The sequence below is a fragment of the Nyctibius grandis genome, chromosome 4 (genome assembly GCF_013368605.1).
Source record: "Nyctibius grandis isolate bNycGra1 chromosome 4, bNycGra1.pri, whole genome shotgun sequence".
Classification (NCBI taxonomy): Eukaryota; Metazoa; Chordata; class Aves; order Nyctibiiformes; family Nyctibiidae; genus Nyctibius; species Nyctibius grandis.
The window spans coordinates 47,542,175-47,564,164 of NC_090661.1; the positions used below are offsets into that span (position 1 = coordinate 47,542,175).

Sequence of the window (21,990 nt, forward strand, 5' to 3'; positions counted from 1 at the left end):
AGTCCCCTGCCCAGGTTTGTCTGGTAGCTGTGAGTCCCCTGCCCTGCATGCTCAACCTGCATTGTGCTCAGCCTATTGATCTGTTCAGCGTGCTCTGAGAGGTGTTCAGCTTCTATCTTGTGCTGCTTTTCCTCCCTCCAGCCCCCTCCCCAGTCCTTGTCCGTTCAAGGTAAACCACAGGGAATTCAGTGGCAATTAAACACATTCTTATGGATTGACTTTAAAGCTTTGTTTCCCTTGGGCCTCTCTGGGAGAGGCAAGGAGGGGAGGAGGGGGAAGGAAGGAGAAGCATTGCGTGTAACCCTCTGCACTGCTGTACCTGGCAGACCGTGGTCCTCTCAGTTTAACCACAAGGAACAGCATCTGGCTGTAGTCTGTGCAAGTCCTGTATGCTGGAAACAAGACGCCAGCATGCAGCTTGCTTCCAGGTCATACCATCACAGCAGCTGGAGATGAATTGTACAATGTCACTTGGGCATGTATTGCTTTGCACTAGGGCTCTCTCATTTCTTGAGAGGCAAGTTGATGGCAGCCAGTGTTGTTGAGAATGTAGGTTAGATGTTAAACCCTGTTCTGTTCTTTGATGGATGTGTAGTTTCTGTGGTTAAATATCTTCCTGCTAGAGCACACCAGTTACCAAGGGGAGGAGATGCAGACTTGTGTAGGCTGGCCCTCCCTGACCTAGGTGTGGAGGTGGTGGACTCGGAGGATCTTGATCCACTGCTGGGAGGGAAGCACCTACTTTTGGAGTTAGAGGAACAACTGGAAACCTGATTCTCTGCATGTGGTAGTTTGGGGAGGGGATATGTCCACTTACCCACACACCAATCCACACTAGTGACACTGGCTTCAGTGGAGGCGCAGATTGGTAATGCACTCTAGCCTGTTCATATGAATCCCATAAAACAACCTTAAAAGCCTGATGTGGCTCCAGTCACTCTGCAGAGCAGCAACATGGGTCCAGGCTCACTGGCTGCCTGTGTCTGTGCTGCCCTGCATCCACGCAGTTGAGCCTCTCAGAGCTGGCAGCTGGGGGAGCAGAGTCACAGGAGCCGGGCGCTGGCATATCTGACTGTGTGGCCAAGGCATCCTCTGCTTCCAGTTCTGGAAGTTCAGAGCAGGGTCCTGTGAAGGGTTTTGTGGCTTAGCCTCCAAGCTGTGTGAAAACAGTTAACTCCTTCCAGACCAGAGTTAGGCTGGAAAGCAATGTAGGCTCACTCACACCATGCTGTGCCTGAACTCCTGAACCCCATGGGATATTACTCATGGCAAACTGAAATTTGACTCTAAGGCTGCTTTTGTGCTGAAGTGTATTTAGTTATTCATATAGGGATTGATTTGGCACCATTAAAGCCACTGGGGAAGGGTGGTTTGCTATTGATGTTAGTCTATCTGTGATCCTGCCCATAATATTTAGAGCTGTGGAATATACAGTATAAAGATTTATTGATAGTAACGGGATGCAAGAACACATGACAATATCAAGAGGAGCAGAGGAGACTACACTAGCAATCTGCAAACAGGACTCCTGTGTCCTAACATAGAGCGGTCAAGAGATGTTGGCCAGACATCTTTTTTTCTCTTTCTTTTGCTTAGTTTCCTGAGCTGAGAAATAAGGGTCATACGGCTTTGCTTTGCAAAAGGATTGTGAGGACCAATTAGTTAACTTTATGCAAAGCCCGGTGGAAGCACAAAGTATTAGTATACATAATTCAATCAATACACATCTTGAAAAGCAAAATCCAAAAAGGGAGAAAAATTGTTTTACAGTCTTGGGTCTCTACAGAGCCAGGAGTTTCTGGAAAGAACAAATCCATAATTGTGTGACCTCCTCAAAAATGCAGAACTGACAAGGTATTTTGGATTCAAAAAGGTTCATTGGTCTTTTCCATCTCTGGTCTGTCATCCTATTAGCTCATACATCCCTTTTCTCTGCTAGGGCAGGAGTGTTCCCAGCTGTACATTTCTAGTAGTTTAACTGTTTTTAAAAATCCCTGATGTCTTGGTTTCCCCAGAGAGCCTATTCTGCAGTCTCCAAGCACTCATTAGGACAAGATGTGCCTTGATACTTGGGCTATGATTTTTTTCCTTTCAATAGCTTCCCTTCCTACTTTGCCTTGGTGTACCTCTCTCTTCTTCCTTGGGTTCATCCATGGTAGAAGGTTGCTAAGCCAGGTTCTTTCTCCTGCTTGATTACCAGGAGTTTGGGGAAAAATGGTCTTGTGTTTAAAGGCGAGATTTAGAAACCAGTTCTTCTCTCGACAGGTTTCTCCTTGATGTCCTTGCCACTAGGCTAGTAACTTAGTGTGGACATTTCTGGGTAAAGAAACTGTCCTTCCTCTGAAGAAGAGTATGATATTCCATTAGTACCTAATTAAGGGTTTCATGATTTCTTCTCGTTAAGGGAGGAAAGATTTTCCTGGTTCTTGTTGTCATACATGATGTACATACCGCCACATGCCCGCTGGGCGTGTGGCATGAGCCTCTTCTTCAGGCAGAAGGCACCAGTATTCAAAGATGGCAAAAACAGGTAAGCAGGACTTCAAGCTTCTGCCTTATACTTGAAATGCTCAGCTTGATCCTGCAGGAGGGACTTAGGACCTCCCCTTGGGGTGTGCATATGAGGGTCACGAGGCATCTTCTCTCCTCCTTCTGTGGGCTGCAGTTAGGCAAACAGCTGTGAATGTAGCCCTTTAAGATTTGAGGAGACTGCCCCTTACACAGAAGTGCAGGTTATTCTGGCAGTGCTGAGTGAATGAGGATTAGGGCAGGAAGAGAGCCAATGGAGCAATCAATAGGTGTCTCAGATATCCAGGCCGCTTTCTTTAAGAGAGCTCAAATCAATGCATTGCAACGAGGGAACTGCACAGACACCAGAGCTTTGCTGTCTCAGGTTCTCCTGGTGTGACGCTTCAGGGCAGGCGAGACTCGCTGGGGAAAGCAGCAGGCGGAAAGCTCTGCTCACGGAGCCCAACTGGCTCAGATGTCTGAAGCGTTGGCCTGTCTGGCTGCCTGTCTCTCACTTTCCCCTTCCATCTGGAGTGCGCCCCCAGAGAGCGTTAATTAGCCCCTTACTAGCAGGCTCAGATAGGAAGCTGCTGAATCTGGAGTCCAGGATTCCAGTGAACTCCAGTCCCAGTGCCCCTGTGGATAGGCACCATCCCCAGAAAACCTGTGCTCTTCTGCTCTTGGCCTTGCTGAAACACCAGCCTGCAGGCAGTGGGAGATGGGGCATTGTCACAACTTTGTCCAGTAGAAGTGCATGCCCCCCCTGCTCTGCAAAAATCAGGGGAACTTGAGCAATCTGTGATACTGCTGTCCCCAAATGGAGAAGAGGATACATGCATACATACCTGGCCAGTGGGGATGGCCAGTGAAGGAAAGCATGCCCTGCGACTTGCAGAGACATTGTTCAGAGCTGGGCATCCCTGTCTTTGGCCACCCCATTGCCTCTCTTTGCTCCCAGCACTGTGTTTTGTGCCCACAATGACCACTGTGTTTTGTGCCCACAAGTTAAAGTGTAGCTCTTTAACTCTGGGCTCTACAAAGTAGCTCTAGATCTCTCTGGCTCTCTAGAATGATGGATAGCGAAATTTCAGCAGTTTGGCAGGTCTCTTTTAAAACCTCAATATACATTGTCAGTTTTGAGGAGAATATACCCTTGCCATTCACGCTCTAGCCACCCATGGCCTTTCTGTTCTACAGCAATTTGTTGGTCTTCAAGAGGTAGATGTAATTTTGGATGACACATGACTTGTGTAAGTGGGCTCAGAGGTTTGATTTGGGACATTGGCTGGTTAAACATGACCTCACAGCATTGCCCTCCACACCTCTGCTGTCTCTCTGAAGTAACAGTCCTGTGTGTCACCTTGCAGAACGGCACCATGACAAGGAAAGTGTGTCAGTCTTTCTCTATGTGTCGGTGTGGTGGGTTGAGCTTCGCTGACCATCAGGTGCCCACCAAATTGCTCTCTAACTCCCCCTCCTCAGCAGGACAGGGGGAGAAAATATGATGAAAAAGCTCATGGGTCGAGATAACGACAGGGAGATCACTCAGCAAAACTCAACTCGGGGAAAATGAATTTAATTTCTTGCCGGTTAATAAGAGAGTAGGATATTGAGACATAAAAACAAAACTAAAAACACCTTCCTCCCACTTCTGCTTCTTCCCAGGCTCAACTCACTCATGACATTTACCTCCTTCCCCCCAAGCAGCGCAGGTGGATAGGGACTGGGGGTTTGTGGTCAGTTCATAACACTTCATCTCTGCTGCTCTGTCCACCTCATGCTGTTCCCCTGCTCCAGCATGGTGTCCCTCCCATGGGATACAGTCCTTCAAGAACTTCTCCAATGTGAGACTGTAGACTGCAGTTTTTCAAGAACAGCTCCAGCATTGGTCCTTTCCACAGGGTACAGTTCTTCAGGAACAAACTGCTCCAGTGTGGGCCCTCCATGGGCCAGAGTTCCTGCCAGAAAACCTGCTCCTGCATGAGCTCCTCTCCGCAGGCTGCAGCTCCTACCAGGAGCCTGCTCCAGCATGAGCTCTCCACAGGCTGCAGTTTCCTTCAGGACATGTCCCTCTGCTCCAGTGTGGAGTCCTACAGGGGCTGTAGGATGGATATCTGCACTACTGTGGTCCTCCATGGGCTGCAGGGGGACAGCTTGCTTCACCATGGTCTTCTGCACAGGCTACAGGTGAATCTCTGCTCTGGTGCCTGAAGCACCTCCTCCCCTCCTTCTCTGACCTTGGTATCTGCAGGGCTGTTCCTCTCACATTTTCTCGTTCATCTCTCACAGCTGCTGCGCGGTATTTTTTACCCTTTCTTGAATATGTTATCACAGAGGCTCTACCAGCATCGCTGATGGGCTCAGCGTTGGCTGGTGGTGGGTCCATTTTAGAGCTGTCGGGAGCTGGCTCTGTCTTGACGTGGTGACAGCTTCTGGTGTCTTCTCACAGAAGCCACCCCTGCAGCCCCCGCCCCCCGCTACCAAAACCTTGCCATGCAAACCCAGTATAGTCAGTTCATGAAAGGGAAATGTACTGAGATCATGGGAAGAGGGATAGGGATAACAGTTGAGGTGCAATGGGATGTTAAGGCCTCTCATTACAGAACTCGTCTTTGGGTGGAAATGACAGACAGGCAAGTGAAGCAAAGACAATACTGGACGTAACAAACCATACCATACCAAACGGAGCAGACTGGCTGTTGTCTGGGTATTTTGTCCTTTACTGTTGTGGAAAATCTGCAGAATTTTTTTCTTCAATGGATTACCACTTGTATTGTTTCTAAAGCTGCGTTCCCCGTTCTATTCCCTATTCTGTGCTGGCACATCTGCAAAGACCCAGATGGAGCATAAACAGTTCTATAAAGGAAGCAAAGTTGGCTCACTAATGCTTTCATGAAGTGCATGCATGTGCAATCATGTCACATCAGACGGTGACAAACCAAACAGCAAAGAAAAGAACTGCCTAAAAAAATCTCATCCAGGCATTGAGATGTCATCCATTATTCCATCAGCCGTTGAGTCTTGTTTTCCTTCTTAATAGGAATAATGTGTATTATGTTGCTGAAGATCATTTGTCTTTTGCTCCCTGCCAGTGCTGAGACTTGTCTCCTCAAAGTCCTGCTTGTGACTGAGGCCTAAGAGTAACTTTCTGAGATGTGAGAGTGGCTTCTGTCCAGTTTCTTGCAGACATCGCTGGTTGGCTTCCAAGAAAGAGGGCAAAGACTGAAAGGTCCCTGGGGATGTGTCCTGTGGTAGACCAGGTATACCTTATTCCAGAAAGTAGAAGATATTTCTGGAATCTCACAGATCTACATGCATTTCTTGTGATAAAAGCAGGAGTGGGAATTCCCAGGATAGGAAACTTGCCCTGTACAAGGTGCTTTGCCCCACTCTGACTGTCTTTGAAGACAAGTTGTCCTCTGGCCTAGCCTCCTGGCTCTGAGGAGTCACCTAGCAGCTTGTGTGGTGAGGGTGAAGTCTACAAATGCCAAGAAGGAAGGTAGAGGAAGATAGTCTTGACCTGGATGGAGAAAAGGGAGGTCCTTTAACAGAAAAGAGAGGTTCGGCATTACCCAGGAAAGGCATATGATTTATTTTATCTACATGACACTGTTTCTTCCTAGAAGTGTATCTGCTGTGGTGTAGTAATCCCAGGTACAACCATTCCTTTCCCAGGTTTTGCTCCTTTGCTCCTAATGCATTTCCATAAGAAATGCTAGAGAACATGTTAAAATTCAACAGGGCACCCAAATTCTTTGTTACAAATCTCCCAAGCTCTTTGACTCCCATCTGTCTAATCTAATTTCTGATGTAGTAATTGCTGGAATGCGTGGATTCCAGCAGGTAGTGAAATATGAATGAGAAGTGAACAGAGGAGAGCCACAAAGTTCATTCAGCTCATCTTCCTTTTAATTGTTCCCCTTTCCCTCCTGTCCCCAGTGTCTTTGGGAATACCCTGCCTCCCAGGAACTTGCAACAACCTGATCACCCTTGTGCTGCCTAAGTGCCTGCATCTCTGTGAATGCTGGAGGTGGTCCCCACTTCAGAGATGGTGGGCCTGTAATCTCCAGATTTCAGAAGTGGTTGTCTCTTAAATCTATGCTCCTCCTATTCAAGACCCTGGCTGATCAGGAAACCCTGTAGCCAGTGGAACTTTCCTACTTGCTGTTTCTCTTACCAGCTGCAGACAGTGGCTGATGTCGTAAATGTTTCCCAAGGAAACAAATCTGTCACTCTGGGCAGGCCTGGATCTGTGATGTTATAAATTGGGTGCAGTCATCTAATATCTAAACAAGGGATTCCAAGCACTGGCAATCTCAAACTGCTTCCATTTAGTAACTTTGCCTTCATCCTTCACTAAAATCCGGATAACTGAATCAACAGCAGAGCTCCTTTTCAGCAACGTAACCAAATGGAGGGTGTTTCATTTCTGTTTTCAAGTGAAAGAATCTCTCAATGGAGCAGTGTTTCCAGCAAAACTCTCCCCTCTCCCTCCTGCCCCCATCCCTGCTTCCAGACCATGTGTTCTCAAAAAGATATTTGATTTCAGTGAAAGCTCAGCTGACATCCCCGCAATATGCTCAGGTTCTTGCTTTGTGCTTCCTGGGAAGGGTGAGGGCTCCTCCGGGGATCCTGGGTAATTGGGTTAGTGGCCAGCTCATGTCAGGAAATTAAAAGGCAGCCCCGATCAGGTTGCTGCTGCATGCAATTTAATGGCTTTGTATTTATAGAGTATTCTGCCTCCAGCCGGTGCCAGAAATATCACTATTGGAGGCATCCAAATGAAAAAAAGAGAATGAAAAATTATTTTTCTTTCTCTAAAATACCCCTGTGTTTAAAAACAGACAGGCAACCCGCTGTCCTTTGAAACAGGATCTCCAGGTGCAATGAGTGGCATCTTGATGTCTATATCATCCACATCCAACTATTTTCCAAGGCATGAACTGAGCATTTGTGATGTGGCTGGAGCTGGGCTGGGTGATGGCGTGACACAGATCATGTGTTGCCTTTGGCAGGGTGATGGTATTTCTCCAAAGAGGAGGCTTCCAGTGGATGGGCTGTCCACAAAGTGCACATTGGGCTGATGGCACTTAGTATCTGTTTTCTGGCTGTAAGACTGGTGTATCCAGGACCCTCCCCACACCTTCTGCCATATCTAATGGATTATGAATCTGTTTAGTTCTGTTCCTCTCATTCATTTTGAATTATTAATCTGCCTAGGTTCTTGCCATACCTAACTAAATCTCCATTCTATCAAACATGAAGTCCAGGCTCCATCAATATACGTCTTTATGGATTCAGAGAAGTATCACCTCTACACAGGTTTATGATAAACACTTTGTGCATTCTGTCACCAGAAATTGTGTTTAGTGTTCTTGTAGCACGTACAGAATAGAGGAAGCTGATAAAAGCTGCAACCATCCAAGGATGTTTAGACCCCAGCCATTGTGCTACAAGCTTCTAGGCAGTTCTGACAACATGGTAGCTAAGATCCTCTGAGATGAGCAAGAGTAGGGACTGAATGTATGTGCCAGTGCCTTACAGTAATTTAAGGCATGTGCATCAACATTTTCACAGCCTCTGGTGACCTACGTTCACCAGTGACTCAGCTCTGCTGAGATTCTCAATCCCTTTTCCTGACTCACCTTCAAAGACTGTGCCAGCCCTTGGGCTGCAGGGTATCCTGAGAGGGTCTTTACTCAGAATTGCCTGGCACAGCTGTTCTAATTTAAGAATTAAATAATAAGTGTACACTAGTTCTCAGTGTTAGAAAAGCCACTGCTGAGGTGAGGACTTCAGGAGAGACTTCAAGGCTGCAAGGCCCAAGCAGGTTGCTCTAAGAGGCTGGCCAAAGCAGCAGCATGCTGTCTGGTGGGTCTAACTCCCTCACCTCTGTGGATCTCTGTCACAAGTCGGCCTCTCTCCCTGCAGTGGTGGGGGCCTCTCCATTGTATCATGTGTCTAAAAATTTGGTTCTTGGTCCATGCTTATGCTTCTCTACCTGTTCCAAAAAGCTCATACACTCTACCTAAATAGGCTGAGACAGAAAACTGGGCTAGAGAAAGCATTGATTTGACCCTGCAGGGGTTCCCTTGGTAGTCAATGGAGAGAACTGTCATCACTCCTCCTCAGGTAAGTGTCTGGCTGGTGAGATGAATGTGGAGGTGCCTGCTTCTCTCTGTTGCCTATCAAGAGAGCCCATATGCACAGAAAGGAGCTATCAAAGTCTAAAGTGAGGTGAGTTAAATCACACCCAGGGCTGCAGGTTCCTGTAGGCAGCAAACACCCCGTCAAGGATTTTGCACTCAGCACTACCTCTTGGAAAGTCAGTGGGGCTGGGGCTTTGTCATCTTTTGGGTCCTCTTGTGAAAGGCATCCTTGGTCTTTTCCTGGGAGGCACGTGCATGCATCTGTTCCTTTCTCACAGTGCCCCTCAGCCTGCTGCTATGCAGGCATTGCTGCCGTGGGTGACATAGCCCATAGACCTGCTGTCCTGCTTCAGACTGTTTGAAGGGTTGGGAAGGGAAGCAATCAAAAGAGAACATTTGCATGGACCATGAACACAGGGTGAGTGTGTGGGTGTGGGGGTTATTACAGAGGGCTGAACAAGGTACAGAGGTATTCTTTATTCACAACTGCCCTTGAAGCTCTTGTTAATTCCTGACTTTCCAGGGTGATTGGGTGGCAAGGTGAGAGGGGCTCAGCACGGGAAGGACGCTGTACATTTGAGACAACAATGGCTAATGCTGCAAAGACACCTCTGCAGAGCTGGCAGCCATGCAGCTGACGTTGGTGGAAGAGAAGGGTTAGTTTGCAAGCTGTGTGGCTTACACCTGATCCAGTATGATTTGGACCAGCCACCTGGGACATGCTGCTTGTGTTTCAGTGTGTGAGGAGCAAGGACACCTTGTGTCACTGCTCCAAGATGTGTGACAGCCTCTGGTAGCAGGTATCATCAGGTATCACAGGGCTACTCTGTCCCTCTGAGTCCAGGAACTCTTTAGCCAGACAGACAGCAAAGGAGCTTTCCTACCCGACTAACATACCGTGAAAACATCAAAGGTGGAGCAAGCCGCAACATCCTGCTTGAACTGATCTAAGCTCTCTGTAGGCCCTTGTAACACAGGAGATGGATTTTTCAACTCCACTGCCCCCGTCCCCAGGCTATTTCCCCACCCTCCCGTTGCAAGTGTCACTCCGAGGCTTGCTGACCTGCACCATGCTAGTCACTGAGCTTTTCTGGCCGTGCTGATCTGCAACCCTCAAGTTGCTTTCCTGTCTTTCAAACGAGTGGGGTAATTGCACCAGTCATCTACCAGGAGATTTTCCAGGGGCTGGCCTCTTTTTGCAGCAGTATAAGAGCCTAATGGTATGAAGGGGTCTTTTCTCCTTTCCATGCTGCAATCTCAGAGTAACAAAAGAGATCCTAGTCAGGTTGCAGCCTCTCCACTGTCATTAGACAGAGATGCCTTTCACTGTAGTCTTATTTCTTTCCCCATCTTGGCAAGCCCAACTTTTGTGGTCATCACTGCTCTCTGTTTCCTTGATACGCGTCCTCCTGGCTTACTCATCCCATCGCCACATCCTGTTGTCTCTCCTGAAGTTCATAGCAAAAAGGGAGAGGGAAATTCTGTAAGAGATATCTTGGGCACAACCCTTCTCCCTTGCCGCCTTCTCTGCTCTTAGCCTACGCCTTCCAGCTTCCTTGGGCAGTGCCAATCCATGTACTTTAGACTGCACCTGCTGGGAACAGGGGCATCTCTTAGCTGCAGAGCACAACCTTAGCTCAGACCCTGGGAGAGCAAGCAGGCTGCACTGATGCAGAAACTGCAGCTCAAGGATTAGGTGGGCAGTGGGCACAGGACCTGGCTGGTGTAATGGGGAAGCTCAGCAAAAGCAGCCCCGTGGGCATTGCTCCCTGGCCAGCACTTGCCCTGTGTTCCCTTTGGTTGTGTCCTTCTTGGTCTAGACACATACTGTACTGCGCAAACCCTGTAGCTTGGCTCCTCTGTTAGCTCTTTTGGCAAGATAGATCTTTCTGTTCCTATCAACTCATGGGCATGTGATAGGACTCGATGGAAAGTGAGGTGAGGCTAGTAATTTGACGCGACAGCTGATATTGGGCCTAGGCTGCATTTCCCACTGTCCAGGGCTTAGCTTCATGGAGCTTTTAAGAGTATTTTTAGTACCCAGAAAATAAAAGAGAAACTAAACCTGACGCTGTGTGCTGTCACCTCTGCATACTCGGCTATTTTTACTTCCGACAGACTCGGCCTGGGTCCAGCTTTTAAAAAAAGCTGGATTTATTTTACTTCCATTAAGAAAAAAGCCCCAAAGCCTGATGTTATCAAGTCAGCAAGGGGACATCTGATCCCAAAGTTGTTGGGCAGACGTCTCTTCGAGGGGCATGTCAGAGAAATGCAGGGAGCTTGAACAGATCAGCAGATCGGCTCTCTCCCACTGCAGAGGCTTGGTGCTGGCACAGACCTCTCTGCGAGAGCACTTGGAACACGAGTGGCACCCACAGGACGCTTAGAAAACTGACATCCCTACCTCAGGCAGCATGCTGAGCCAAAAAGTCCTGCAGAAGTCCTGGCCCTGCCCTCCTCTCTGCTAGGTCAGAGGGGGCTCAGGCAGGCTGGGCAGCTGAGGGTGTGGTGCCGGTGAGCTGGGACTCAGTCCCTGTGGTGGACAGCCTGGTCAGCTCCACACCTAGGTCAGACAGGGTGGCAGGACTATTATGCAGGGTCCCTCAAAACGTAACAAGATTCAATGAACAGCAGCACTTCCTTGCAACACAGGGGAATGGGAGGAGAGGGGATGTTTCCAGCACAGGTAGCCTTCATTTGTGAAGAAGCAGCTGCCAGAAAGGGAGATTATCAAGAGGTGGTACTTCCCAAACTTTGTCCTATACTGTTGTATGTCACATTGTGTATGTAGGCCCTCTCTTTGATGCTCTAGCAGCCCCTCTTTGCTGATACTGTCAAGAAGGGGCATCCAGGAGTGCCTATGGTGGTAACAGTTTTGTAGGATGATGCCTTCTGCATGTGACAAAAGGGTTTGTGCAGGAGCTGGAAGGCAACTGCTTTCTCTTGCTGCTGTCTTGTTGTTAGGTTGTGGTACCAAATGCTATGTAGGATTCGTCAGTACGGACCAGCTGCATCTCATAAGAGGCCGCTGCACCTTGCAGTTAAAGCTCAGGTGGCTGCACGTTTGCTGTGAAATTTGCCCTTGTGTGTGTACCACTCAGCCTTACTCCAGCCCTCTCTCTCTCATATCCCCTCTCTCCTTAGACTGTCTCACTTCCATTCATATCTCAGTTTACATCCCCCTCCATTTCTTCTCCGCTCAGTTCTTTCCTTCATGCTGCTTCTCTGAGCTCACCTGCTGCACCTCCTCACTCAATTTTAATGTCCTTTAGTGTCCCTCTCAGAGCTGCATTGTAACCAGCCTGCCTATCTTAAAATCAGCCACCGAGGAAATCAAAGTAGAACAGCAGGCATTAACAAGCCACATGAATACCACAGCTCAATACCAGGTCCTGATTTTTGGCCATGCCCTTTCCTTCCATCTAGGCTGTCAGATCTTTGGGGAAGGGATTTTGCCATGATGCTTATGTCTGGAGTGTCACAGTCAGGGACTCGGGGGTTGAAACGCTCTTGTTTGCCATAGCACCTGCAGGTCGCTGCACTCAGCAACGGGCACTGGGATGCGCTACGTAGGGGTCAGCCTGTTCACCGGCTCTGCAGCTGGAGCAATGACGACAGGGTAGCAGAGCGGGTCTGCAAATGCTGATTGAAACCATTTGCCTCAAGGAGTGTCACACAGGATGGGGAACAAGAGGAGGACAAACACTTGTTCAAAATTAACAAGCCAAAGTCCTTGGGCAAACAGACCTCTATCTGCTCAGTGAGGGAAGGAGGGATGGAGGGTAAATCTCTCTGCTTCTCTTTTATCTTTTTTTAATGCACTTAAGTCCTTTGTGTCCTTATAATCTGATTGAGGGTCCCTAATACTGCTGCAACCTGTGCAGCCAACCCTCTGCCAAGCACTGGAGGATGGCACGCTTCTCCTTGGAAGAAGGAAACAAGCTCCTTCCCTCATTTCCTCCCTACCCCTCCCAGTGCCCCCTCCCCGCTGCTTATCAAACTGCACAGTGAAAGCACCCTGGAGGGCTGTGTGTTGTTTTCTCCTGGACTGAGAATGGCATCTCCCTGAACCAACGGCATCCTGCCCACTGGGGTGAGGGAATGGACCCCCACGTGTCCCTTCTTCTGCGATGGTCCTGGGGAGCTGCGATTCAAGTGTGAAGTCCTGCAGCCTGTTCTGGATTCCTCCATCTTTGAACAGTATATTCCTGACCCTTTTAATTTTCACACCTGGTTACTTGGCTTATTGACAGTTCCTGAAATTTGTGTCTCTCCCTTATCTCCTGGCTTATAGGCAGGTGTCATTCATTCAGCAGAGCATGGAATAGAGGTCTTCTTTCTTAGGAAACCAGGGCACATTTATAGAGGGAAAGAAATCATGGATGGAAATGAAAGTTTCCTGCTTCATCCACAACTTTATTGGTACTGTTCCTCAGGGATCTCCCTAGATAATCTCAGGTTTGGGATTCCCTGGCTGCCCTTTCTGAAATCACTCTCTAGAATGTGTTGGGACTCCCAGGCTGCTGGGAATGGAGGTAAAAGAAGCAGTGGACAACATTTTCAGAAACACTACCATGTAGTGGAGGAGAAAGGTGGTACTTATGCTTAGGGATGTCAGTGAATTCTCCACGCAGAGTCAGAAATAGAAAATCGGGCAGGGGAAGGAAACTACTTATTTTGATCTGAGTTCACCTATTTGCCTTCATGTCTTTTCCTCCATCTTCCAATGTCTGCCACCCTCCCATAGCAGCCACTTGCAGCAGCAATTCCTTTGCTCTGGAGAGCTCCAGGCCTGCTCCGTCCTGCTTCTCCTGCTCAATGGGAGCAGCAGGACTCTTAAAAAGAAGCAGCTGTATAGCATTAGTAACATTGTGCCTATGAGCCTCTGTCCCCACACACCATGGCTTACAGGTAATGCCACCTAGACCTCCATGGGGGTGTTGCTACTGCCAAGAGAGATTTTGCTGTCAGACTGTACAACGGAGTGCTGTTGGCCTGGTTGGTGTTGGTTATTCTTTCTCTTGTGGGGCTGTTGGTACTGTCTGTCAGTCAAACTGGTTTGGGTGCTCCAGCCGTGAAGAGTATCAGGATCTGGATGTGGCAAGTAACGGTTTCATGTGGGGCAAGTGGGGCTGGTGTGAGCATTCCAGTAAAAGCTTTCTCTTTTCCATGACACAGTAAGCAAATGTGGCATTGAAATGCACAGTGTAAGTGACAGACATGTGCCTCTTTCTAGGGTAAAATATTTGTCAGCAGACTGCAGGTTTTTTCAGGTGTACAAGTTGTTCAAAAAAGCATCACTTCAAAACTGATTTGGAGTGTTTGCTTTTATTTGTTTGTATTTATACAGGGGATTGATTGCAAAATATTAATGGCTTAATGTGATTAGTAAGTGTATCACATAATTGGTTCCTGTGATCAGACTAGATAAACTCACATGTGTGTTTCTAAGGAAGTACTTGTATAGTGTAAATTCAAGTTTTTATTCTATTTGAATGCTCCTACGTTTACCTTGAAAGATTTGGGTTTTTTTGCAATAGCTGTTTCTCCTAGCAAGACTGAATTACCCCAATTTCACAAGAACTAATTACCAGAGACCATATGGCTGGCCAGAAATAACTGACAGTTGGACAAATATCTATGGCTCTTTCCACAATTTGTTTTTAACATTGTATTTTGTACTGATACAGCAGTTCAGCTGCTGTTCCTGGACTATTGATGCTGCTGTGGTTTTTTGCATGGTGACAGTCACTGATGTTTCCCGTTCACTGGGAACTGTTTTCAATGTGCTATTTGCAGTTTGATTCGCTGTATTTTGAAAGAGCTGCAACAAATTCTTCAGTGTCTCCCTACTTCAGCTTTATCATTGCTTTAGTGTAGCAGAGGTTGTTTCTATTTATTTGGGTTCTACTTTTATTACAGTTGCCTTACTTGATCAAGGCTGAATCATCTTTGTTGAATTCATAGTTCATAATCTATTTGCTATAGGTCACTTTTTTCAAATATAAACAGTGGGAGGTCACAGAACATTTAACTTCTCATTTTTAAGAACAATCTAAAAGCTTATTTTTATAACTGCAGGTTTGATTGACATTTAAAGTCTTTCTTTTTAAAAGCAAGATCATCTAGAGGGCATTGAGGTCTGAAGCTTTTCATTTTCCCCTCAGATTGATGGTGATTCAAGAGTTTGAATGGGTTAATTTCTGTCTTCATTAATGTTTTGAATAAAAGTAAAGCTCACAGTAGCATGGTTAGAGCTGGAGGCAGTCTAGCTGGTGTTATTGGGATTGCTGGGTTCAGCTGAGATCTCAAGTGTTTGGGAGAGAGAAGCTCCCTGGAGTGTGGGGAACGTCTTGCTTAGCAAATTGTAGCATCTGCATGTCAAGGTTCCCTGTGGCACTAAGGAATCATAAGGATTTATCTTGTTTTACCTGCAGGTGTTCGTCTGGATCGAGTCCGTGGAGGCCGTCAGAAATACAAGAGGAGACTGGATTCTGAGAGTAGCACTTACCTGAGCCTACAGATCCCTCCCCCAGCTAAAAAGCCACGTATGTATTGGTCTTGAATTGTGGTCCTCTGAGGAACCACTATGTTTCTTTTTATTGGTGTCCCAAAACATACAATGGAGTAGTTGTCACTACTGATTCCCATATCAGTCACCAGCACTAGGATTTTTTTCTTATAATGATAGTGTATAGGTAGATTAGGTACACCTAAGGTACAGCTCAGGTGCTGTATTCATTGTACCTAGGGTTAAATACCAGAGGTTTTCTAGGAGATTTATGTAAATCAATTTAGTGATATTCTGATCTTTTCCTGTATCCAAGCTGTTAACAAAACTGGTCCCATGCTGATTTCTCTCTTCCATACAGTTCTCTAAACTTTTCCACATCCCACGAACTGATTATTGATGCCTCCTCCTCCCATTGTTGGACCTACCTGAAACAATGGCTGACAACCTTACAGAAGCTTCCTGCTTTTGTCATCCCTGTACAGAGCTGGTTTGGCATTGGCAGATTGCTATAGCTTGTGTAGCTACAGTGTAGTCTTCTCCTCTTGTGACCAAAACCATTTCTGAGCCTCTATAGTCATGTCTAATCCCAGGAAGGTCCTTCTAGAAAGGGGTGTTATGACTCTTTACTGTTATGTGTCATGAGAGGTACAACAACAACTTCCCCTTTGAAATGTGCAGTGACTAAGATCGTCTCCCACTTGCTGGTGGCTGAGCCAGAGAAGATTTATGCTATGCCTGATCCAACCATGCCAGAGAGTGACATCAAAGCCCTGACGACCCTCTGTGACCTGGCAGACAGGGAACTGGTGGTGATCATTGGCTGGGCAAAGCACATCCCAGGTAAGCAGGAGGAATTACAAGGATATAAACTTGAACAGCAAAGGGAGCTATTATTTATCCCTGTGCTTATCAGTTTTGCCTTCAACCAGGAATTTTACATATAGTGATGGGTTGAAATCACTGTTACAGAAAACTGCTTGTGGTGGGTTCTCATTGGTAACAAACTCTAATAGAGCGTATGGTGTAGGTGCATAAATTGACGACTGTATGTGTGCGTGCCCTGGGATTATGCAGAAGGCTTCAAAATGACGCAGTAAAGTTCTCGGTTGTACCTGGCATTGAGTGACACAGTGAAAGTGCTTCGGAAACAGCCCTTGGGATGGTACAGTGGGCTTTAGTGATTTTGCACTGCATCAACATGACCTGGGTCTGTTGTGTGTATAGATGAATAAACGTTACGGCAGTGACTGGACTTTACTGCTAATGACAAGGCAGGTTCGCACCCAGTCTGTAGTGGGCATTCTTGCCCAGACTCAGGAAAGCTTTTGTCAAACTGGATTCATCACAGAACAAGTCCCACTGGGATGGAGGACATACTGTTGTCAGTGAATCTTCAGGCTTCTATGCTGACAAATAATGAGGATACCTTATTGGCAACATGACTAGTTTCTGAAGGCTCACTGACTATAACCGATGTGGGTGCCTGTGCAACTGAGTGACATAGCAATTGTCTCACACCTGCAGGTAGGATGGGCCCAGGCTGAAGGAGCAGACATGGCCCTCAAGGGGGTTCTGGGGACAAAGATTTGGACTGAGAAGGGAAAACGCCCCCCTCTCTAGTTCCCCGCACGCCCACCCCCCCAAAAGAGGGGTTGGATTTGGGTGTGGAGAAGGTTGGCCAAGGAACTTAGGGGATGTCCTTGGGGTTTACATGGCTGCTTTCCAAAGAATGATGCAGTCGCTCACTATGAGCAGCCCTCTACAGCTATGAACAGCTCTTTACAGCTATCTCCTGCCTTCTGTCTCCCTTCCTTGTGTCAGGAGAATATCTGCGGTTCAGCCACAGGATCACAGGATTTAACCCATATTGCACGTTGTCTGTCTTCCACTGCATGGGTCTGTGTTCTCTTGCTTTGCTTCCTGGCTTTAAGTTCTTCCTTGTTTGGTGAGGCATCTTAGCATGAGTGATCAGACAGTTTAGTTTTCCCATGTATTTTGCCTCTCTTTGTAGCTCCTCTTTTGGCTTTTTGGTGGCTGCTTCTCTTTTTTCAGAGGGAGTATTTCTCCTGTGACTCAAGAGTTAGTGGTTTTCTGGGCTATATTGAGTATGGACTGTTATGTGGTGGGACTATAAAGTCTGGAGAAACTTTTTCAGGACAGTGTTTCTGAGTAGAGGTTAATCTCAGTGGTGCCCTTCTTATATGAGATCTGCAGTACCTGCAGGGATTACACACTAGGGCTGGAATCCATCTGGGGCTGATTCATCACAAGTAGGGTTACACTGGTGATTAGGGAACTCAGCCTGGATTGCTCTACTAACCCAGTACTTGGTGTGTTAACAGGAATGGTTTTAATGCAATGCAATTAGCTGCTACAGCTGCCCAGTGATGTGCTGTTGTATGTTCTTCTAACCTTGGCTATTTCTGTTTGTGCAGGGTGCCTTGCTGTAGTTCCCTAGCTTATGGCTGTGGGATGAGCATGGGATGCTCAGCTCCAAGTTCCTACAGAGTTTTCCAGCGTGCCATGGTGATATTATCCCAGAACAGGAGTATAGTAGAGATTACTCCTCCACTGTGAAAGGATCTCTTCCTCTCCTTTCTGACAGGCAGGACATATCTGCCATCCTCTCAATTTTCTCTGTGTATTTTCCTTTCCTATTAAAGGCCTTGCAACATGGTAACAGCCATCAGCCTGGCACAGTTCAGACCAGCAGCAGTATTACAACAGGACTGCGTGTACAGGAGAGAGCTCAGGGATTGTTATACAACAGAGCAGTACTGAGAAACAAACATAATAAAAGACAGTTCATAAAAATGGAACAAAATACCCTGTAATTCTGAAACAAGAAACATACTGAGTTAGGCAGCAAGGGGGCAGAGCAGGGCAGGGCCAGGAGGCTGCCAGGTGTCTAGATTATCCATGCCCTGTATTTCTGCCTTCCAAGGATTTTGAGCAAAACAGGACATTGCTTCATGTGTGCATGAACTCTTGGGCAGAGAGAAATGGAGAAAGCAGCAAAAGTCATATATTCCTGCCTTGTGTTCACACTGGAATTGGTAAAGAGCAGAGTGATGTTAAAGTTATATCAACCCTTCAGGATCCCAGGTATCGGCACAAACTTCTACCCCACAGTGTTAGTAAATAAAATCAGTTAAGCTTAAAGACACTGTCTTATGATAACAAGAAAGCATGATTTAATGGTGTTTAGCAAATGTTATTAGCTCAGTAGCCTTATTAGCCATTAGCTCAAAAGCCACGCTTAGCCATTGTAGAGTTGTCCCCTTCTGTATGAGGCCCCCTCACCACCACTCACCCTCCCCGCTGTGCTAATTGTCTTTGAACAACATCTACCTTTTCTGCATGCCTTGATGCAGGGAGACAAGACTTCTCTCGAGGGGTGACGACGAAGGCTCTCCCAGGGTAGCTGTTGTGCTGTTCTCACTAGGAAGACTATAGTACTAGCACAGAATGAAATATGGCATGTGGAGTGACAGCAGCTGTGTCTGGAGTGGCCTCAGATCCTATAATTACATCTCCCTTTATTACCTCTGCTAATGGCCCTCCAGGATGACAGAAATGATAATAAATTAACAGATTATGAACTCCACTTGCCACAAATTATATGACTTTTTTTTTTTTTTTTTTTTTTTTTAATACTGGGAGCTTCCACTGCCAAACCACTGAAATAAAAAAAAAAATATCACAAAAAATGAAAAACCTGAATGTCACATCAGGTATTGCAAATAAAGCAGCTTTTCTCAACCTGCACCTGGGAAGGAGGGAAACATGCACGCAGCTCTGTGCTAGAGGCAGAGGCTCCTCTTTTGGGAGCCTAGGGATGGCGGTGGAGCATTCAGCACCTTTCAGGGTAAGACCTGAGAAAAGCAGCAAGAAACAGATCACTAAGGGGACTTTCTGGATGCTGTGCCATCAGACAGCTCAGAAATGCAAAAGGACTGGATTCTAGCAGTTCCTGGGAGCTGTAAGATGGCGAGGCAATTGAATTTCACAACTAAAGGTTCTCCAGGATTATAAACCTATAATAGCAAGCCTGTGATTTTGGCCAGGTGAAATTAGCATTTACCTTTCCTGATCTCAAGTTTTATAGCATGGGAGATCCCAGGTTATACGATCTTCCCTTGACTGTGCAGACTGCAATGATACAGGCACAGTCCTCCAGCCCTTCCATTCTACATGTGTAAACACTGGAAAAAAAGGGTCCCAATTCTGTCAGACGTTTCAAGTCCAGGCTTGGCACTGCAGCACTCCCTCCCTCACGCCCGCCTGCCGAAGCTGGAGTCATTGACTACCTTGCAGTGCTTCTGGCAGGGGGCTTTCCCAGGTGGGTAGGGCAATTGCAGCTGGCTCTTCTGTTCTCCTTGGCACAGAGTAAAGCATAGTCTCTCCTGTGCAATTCCCACTTGCCATAACTGCCTCTGGGAAAGAGTGATTAACAGAGATGCTGGATGTACAGGCTGCTGCTAGGGTTAAGTCAATTTTTCTACTTTATTCTCTAGCAGAAAAGTTTGAGCCATGTCTGTCCTGAATCCTCTCACTCTACTCCATGACTGTTTCTCAATCTTTAACAAATTTCATTGGCAAGCCACAGTGAGGCGATGGCATAACCCCTTTTGTAATCCAGATGGGGAATGAAGATGCAAAAAGGCCACATGACTGACCCAGAAACAGGACTTAAGGCAGCAGCCTAAATGCTGAGCTGTTCTCCATAGTCAGAACTAGGAGAGGGGTGACCAAAGGAGAGATTCCAGGTGCTAGAGACTGTGGCCGTGGATGTGCACAGCACCATTACCCCTGCCTAAGGGCTAATCTCATCAGTTCCCTGTGCAGCGAGCAGGAGACCTGGGGAGACAAGATCCCAGGCCTTCAAGCTGCATCAGCCTGCACCTGGACTCAGTCAGGAGGGCTGCATTCAGGAGCAGCACAGTAGTGACTGCAGGAGGTAAGGGGAAGAAGGGTGAGGCAAAGGATGAGGCACCCCTGAAGTACTCATAGCCTGAGCAAGGGGTAGGATACACCAGGTGCAGGGCTATGTGGAGCACAGGCTGTGCTGTACAGGAATCAATCAGAGCTGGATTTGCAACTCTTCTTCCTAGTAGCCTGGACTCCTCTTTAGCTGTTCCCTCTGGCACTCCTCCCCAATGGTTTATTGATTCTTCCCTCCCACCCACTGCTCCCCTCAGACCTTCCACACACAACACGTGACTGCTGATTGGTATCTGTTAATTAATGTGGCCTGGGGCCTCTTTTCTATTCAGTGGCCTGATAAGGGAAATTGGATGTCCAAGGGCTGCCAGGCCATTATCACCCTTTGCTTCCCCTGGCAACACAAACACAAAACATGGCATAGTGATAAATAAATACCTCTAACCCACCTTTCTGCGTTCCCTTCCCCAGCTGAGATAGTGCAGATAGAAAAAGAGAACCCTCAGTCAGTCAATATAGCAATCATCAGCTCTTTTGTTAATTGCCAACTTGATAACAAGAGAAATCAAATGATCATCATGGTGGCTGCTACCTAGGCCTGATGTGGGGCTAAGAACTGTGGCAGGGAGGGCTGTGGGATAAAGGAGTCTGGCTGAGCCTAGCACACAGCCAGCGGGACTGGGAGGCTCCTGGACAGAGGCTAATGAGCTCACAGGCCTCTTGAGGAGCCCCGAGGCTTAATAACTGGCAAGGGAGGCTGGTGGAGCATTGTCCGTCCCCCCCAAGCTGAGGGGTTCCTGGATGTCCCATTCTTTCACAGCCCTGGGAACTTTTAGACACAAGGAGCTGCCAAAAAGCACAATCTCTGCCTGTCAGTGGTGGACAGGAGCTACCTAGATGGGACCAACACACTGTGCTTGGCAACCTTGTCTGTAATGGCTGTTGCACAGTGCCTGTCTCCCAGGATCTTTCATGGTCTGGCCTTCAGGGGTACTTGGTACAGATGACATAACAGACACAGCTTTCCTTCCCATGCACTTTTTTTTTCCCCTCAGGGCAGACAGTGCCTCTGTTTCTGTCTCTCCACTTTCTCAGGTGGGCTCTGGGGCTGTCAGGGGGGTCTCTTTCCAGATGGTGATTGCTCTTTCCGTATTCGAGGAGGATGACTTGGTTCACTGCTGGGTGCTGGTTCCATTGCTACTGGGTTTGGCTGTGATGTAGGTACTTGTATGGCACCATAAAGGTGTTTTTGACACTGGGTAGGGTTGTTGGCTGTGAGGTGCGGAAAGCTGATGGTGTGAAGCTCAGGGAGTGATGAGGAATAAAAGAGGATTCCGTTCACAAATGTATTCAGCTTTTGAATACATTTCGGTGCTCTGTGGTGGCAGGACCTTTTCTCATGTTGGCCAAAATGAGAGATTGCATGTAATTCAGCCCTTTGTCGTTGCCTCCTATCCCATCAGAAGCCCTCTTTTCTGCCATCATTTGGTCAGCTAGGGCAGACTAAATAGGCTGCAGTACAAAACTACAGAGGAACAGTGAGCAGGACGATGTGGTACAAAACAGTTGCTGCTCTAGAAGAAGCAGAGATCATTGAAAAGAGGTTATCATTAACCCCGGGTTGCCATAAATGCAATCAGAGCATCAGGACTCGTGTTTGAGGCTGTGGGTGGGCATGGGAGCAAAGAAAAGGGTGAGGTCCATGTGTGCTGATTGCCAGAGACAGGGTCACTTTAGTAAGCTTTGTTTTTTTTGAAAGCAGCAGGCCAAAGGGGAAGAGTGCTTGTGGTGAATCCTAGGGAAACTAAGGACCCCAGGCTCCTGGAGGCTTTGCTGCACACCCATTTGACCCTTGCTTGCCTTTTGCCCTGTCAG

General features: G+C 47.3%; 1 protein-coding gene across 6 annotated transcripts in view; it reads left to right on the top strand.

The window, feature by feature from the left end:
- ESRRB (estrogen related receptor beta) overlaps positions 1-21,990 on the top strand; it is a 133,747-nt gene that overhangs the window by 100,830 nt on the left and 10,927 nt on the right. For all 6 annotated transcript variants that reach the window (XM_068398540.1, XM_068398541.1, XM_068398542.1 and 3 more), the window contains 2 exons: positions 15,095-15,205; positions 15,850-16,011. In XM_068398540.1, the coding sequence (XP_068254641.1) occupies positions 15,095-15,205; positions 15,850-16,011 (273 nt within the window). The remainder of the gene's footprint in view (positions 1-15,094; positions 15,206-15,849; positions 16,012-21,990) is intronic.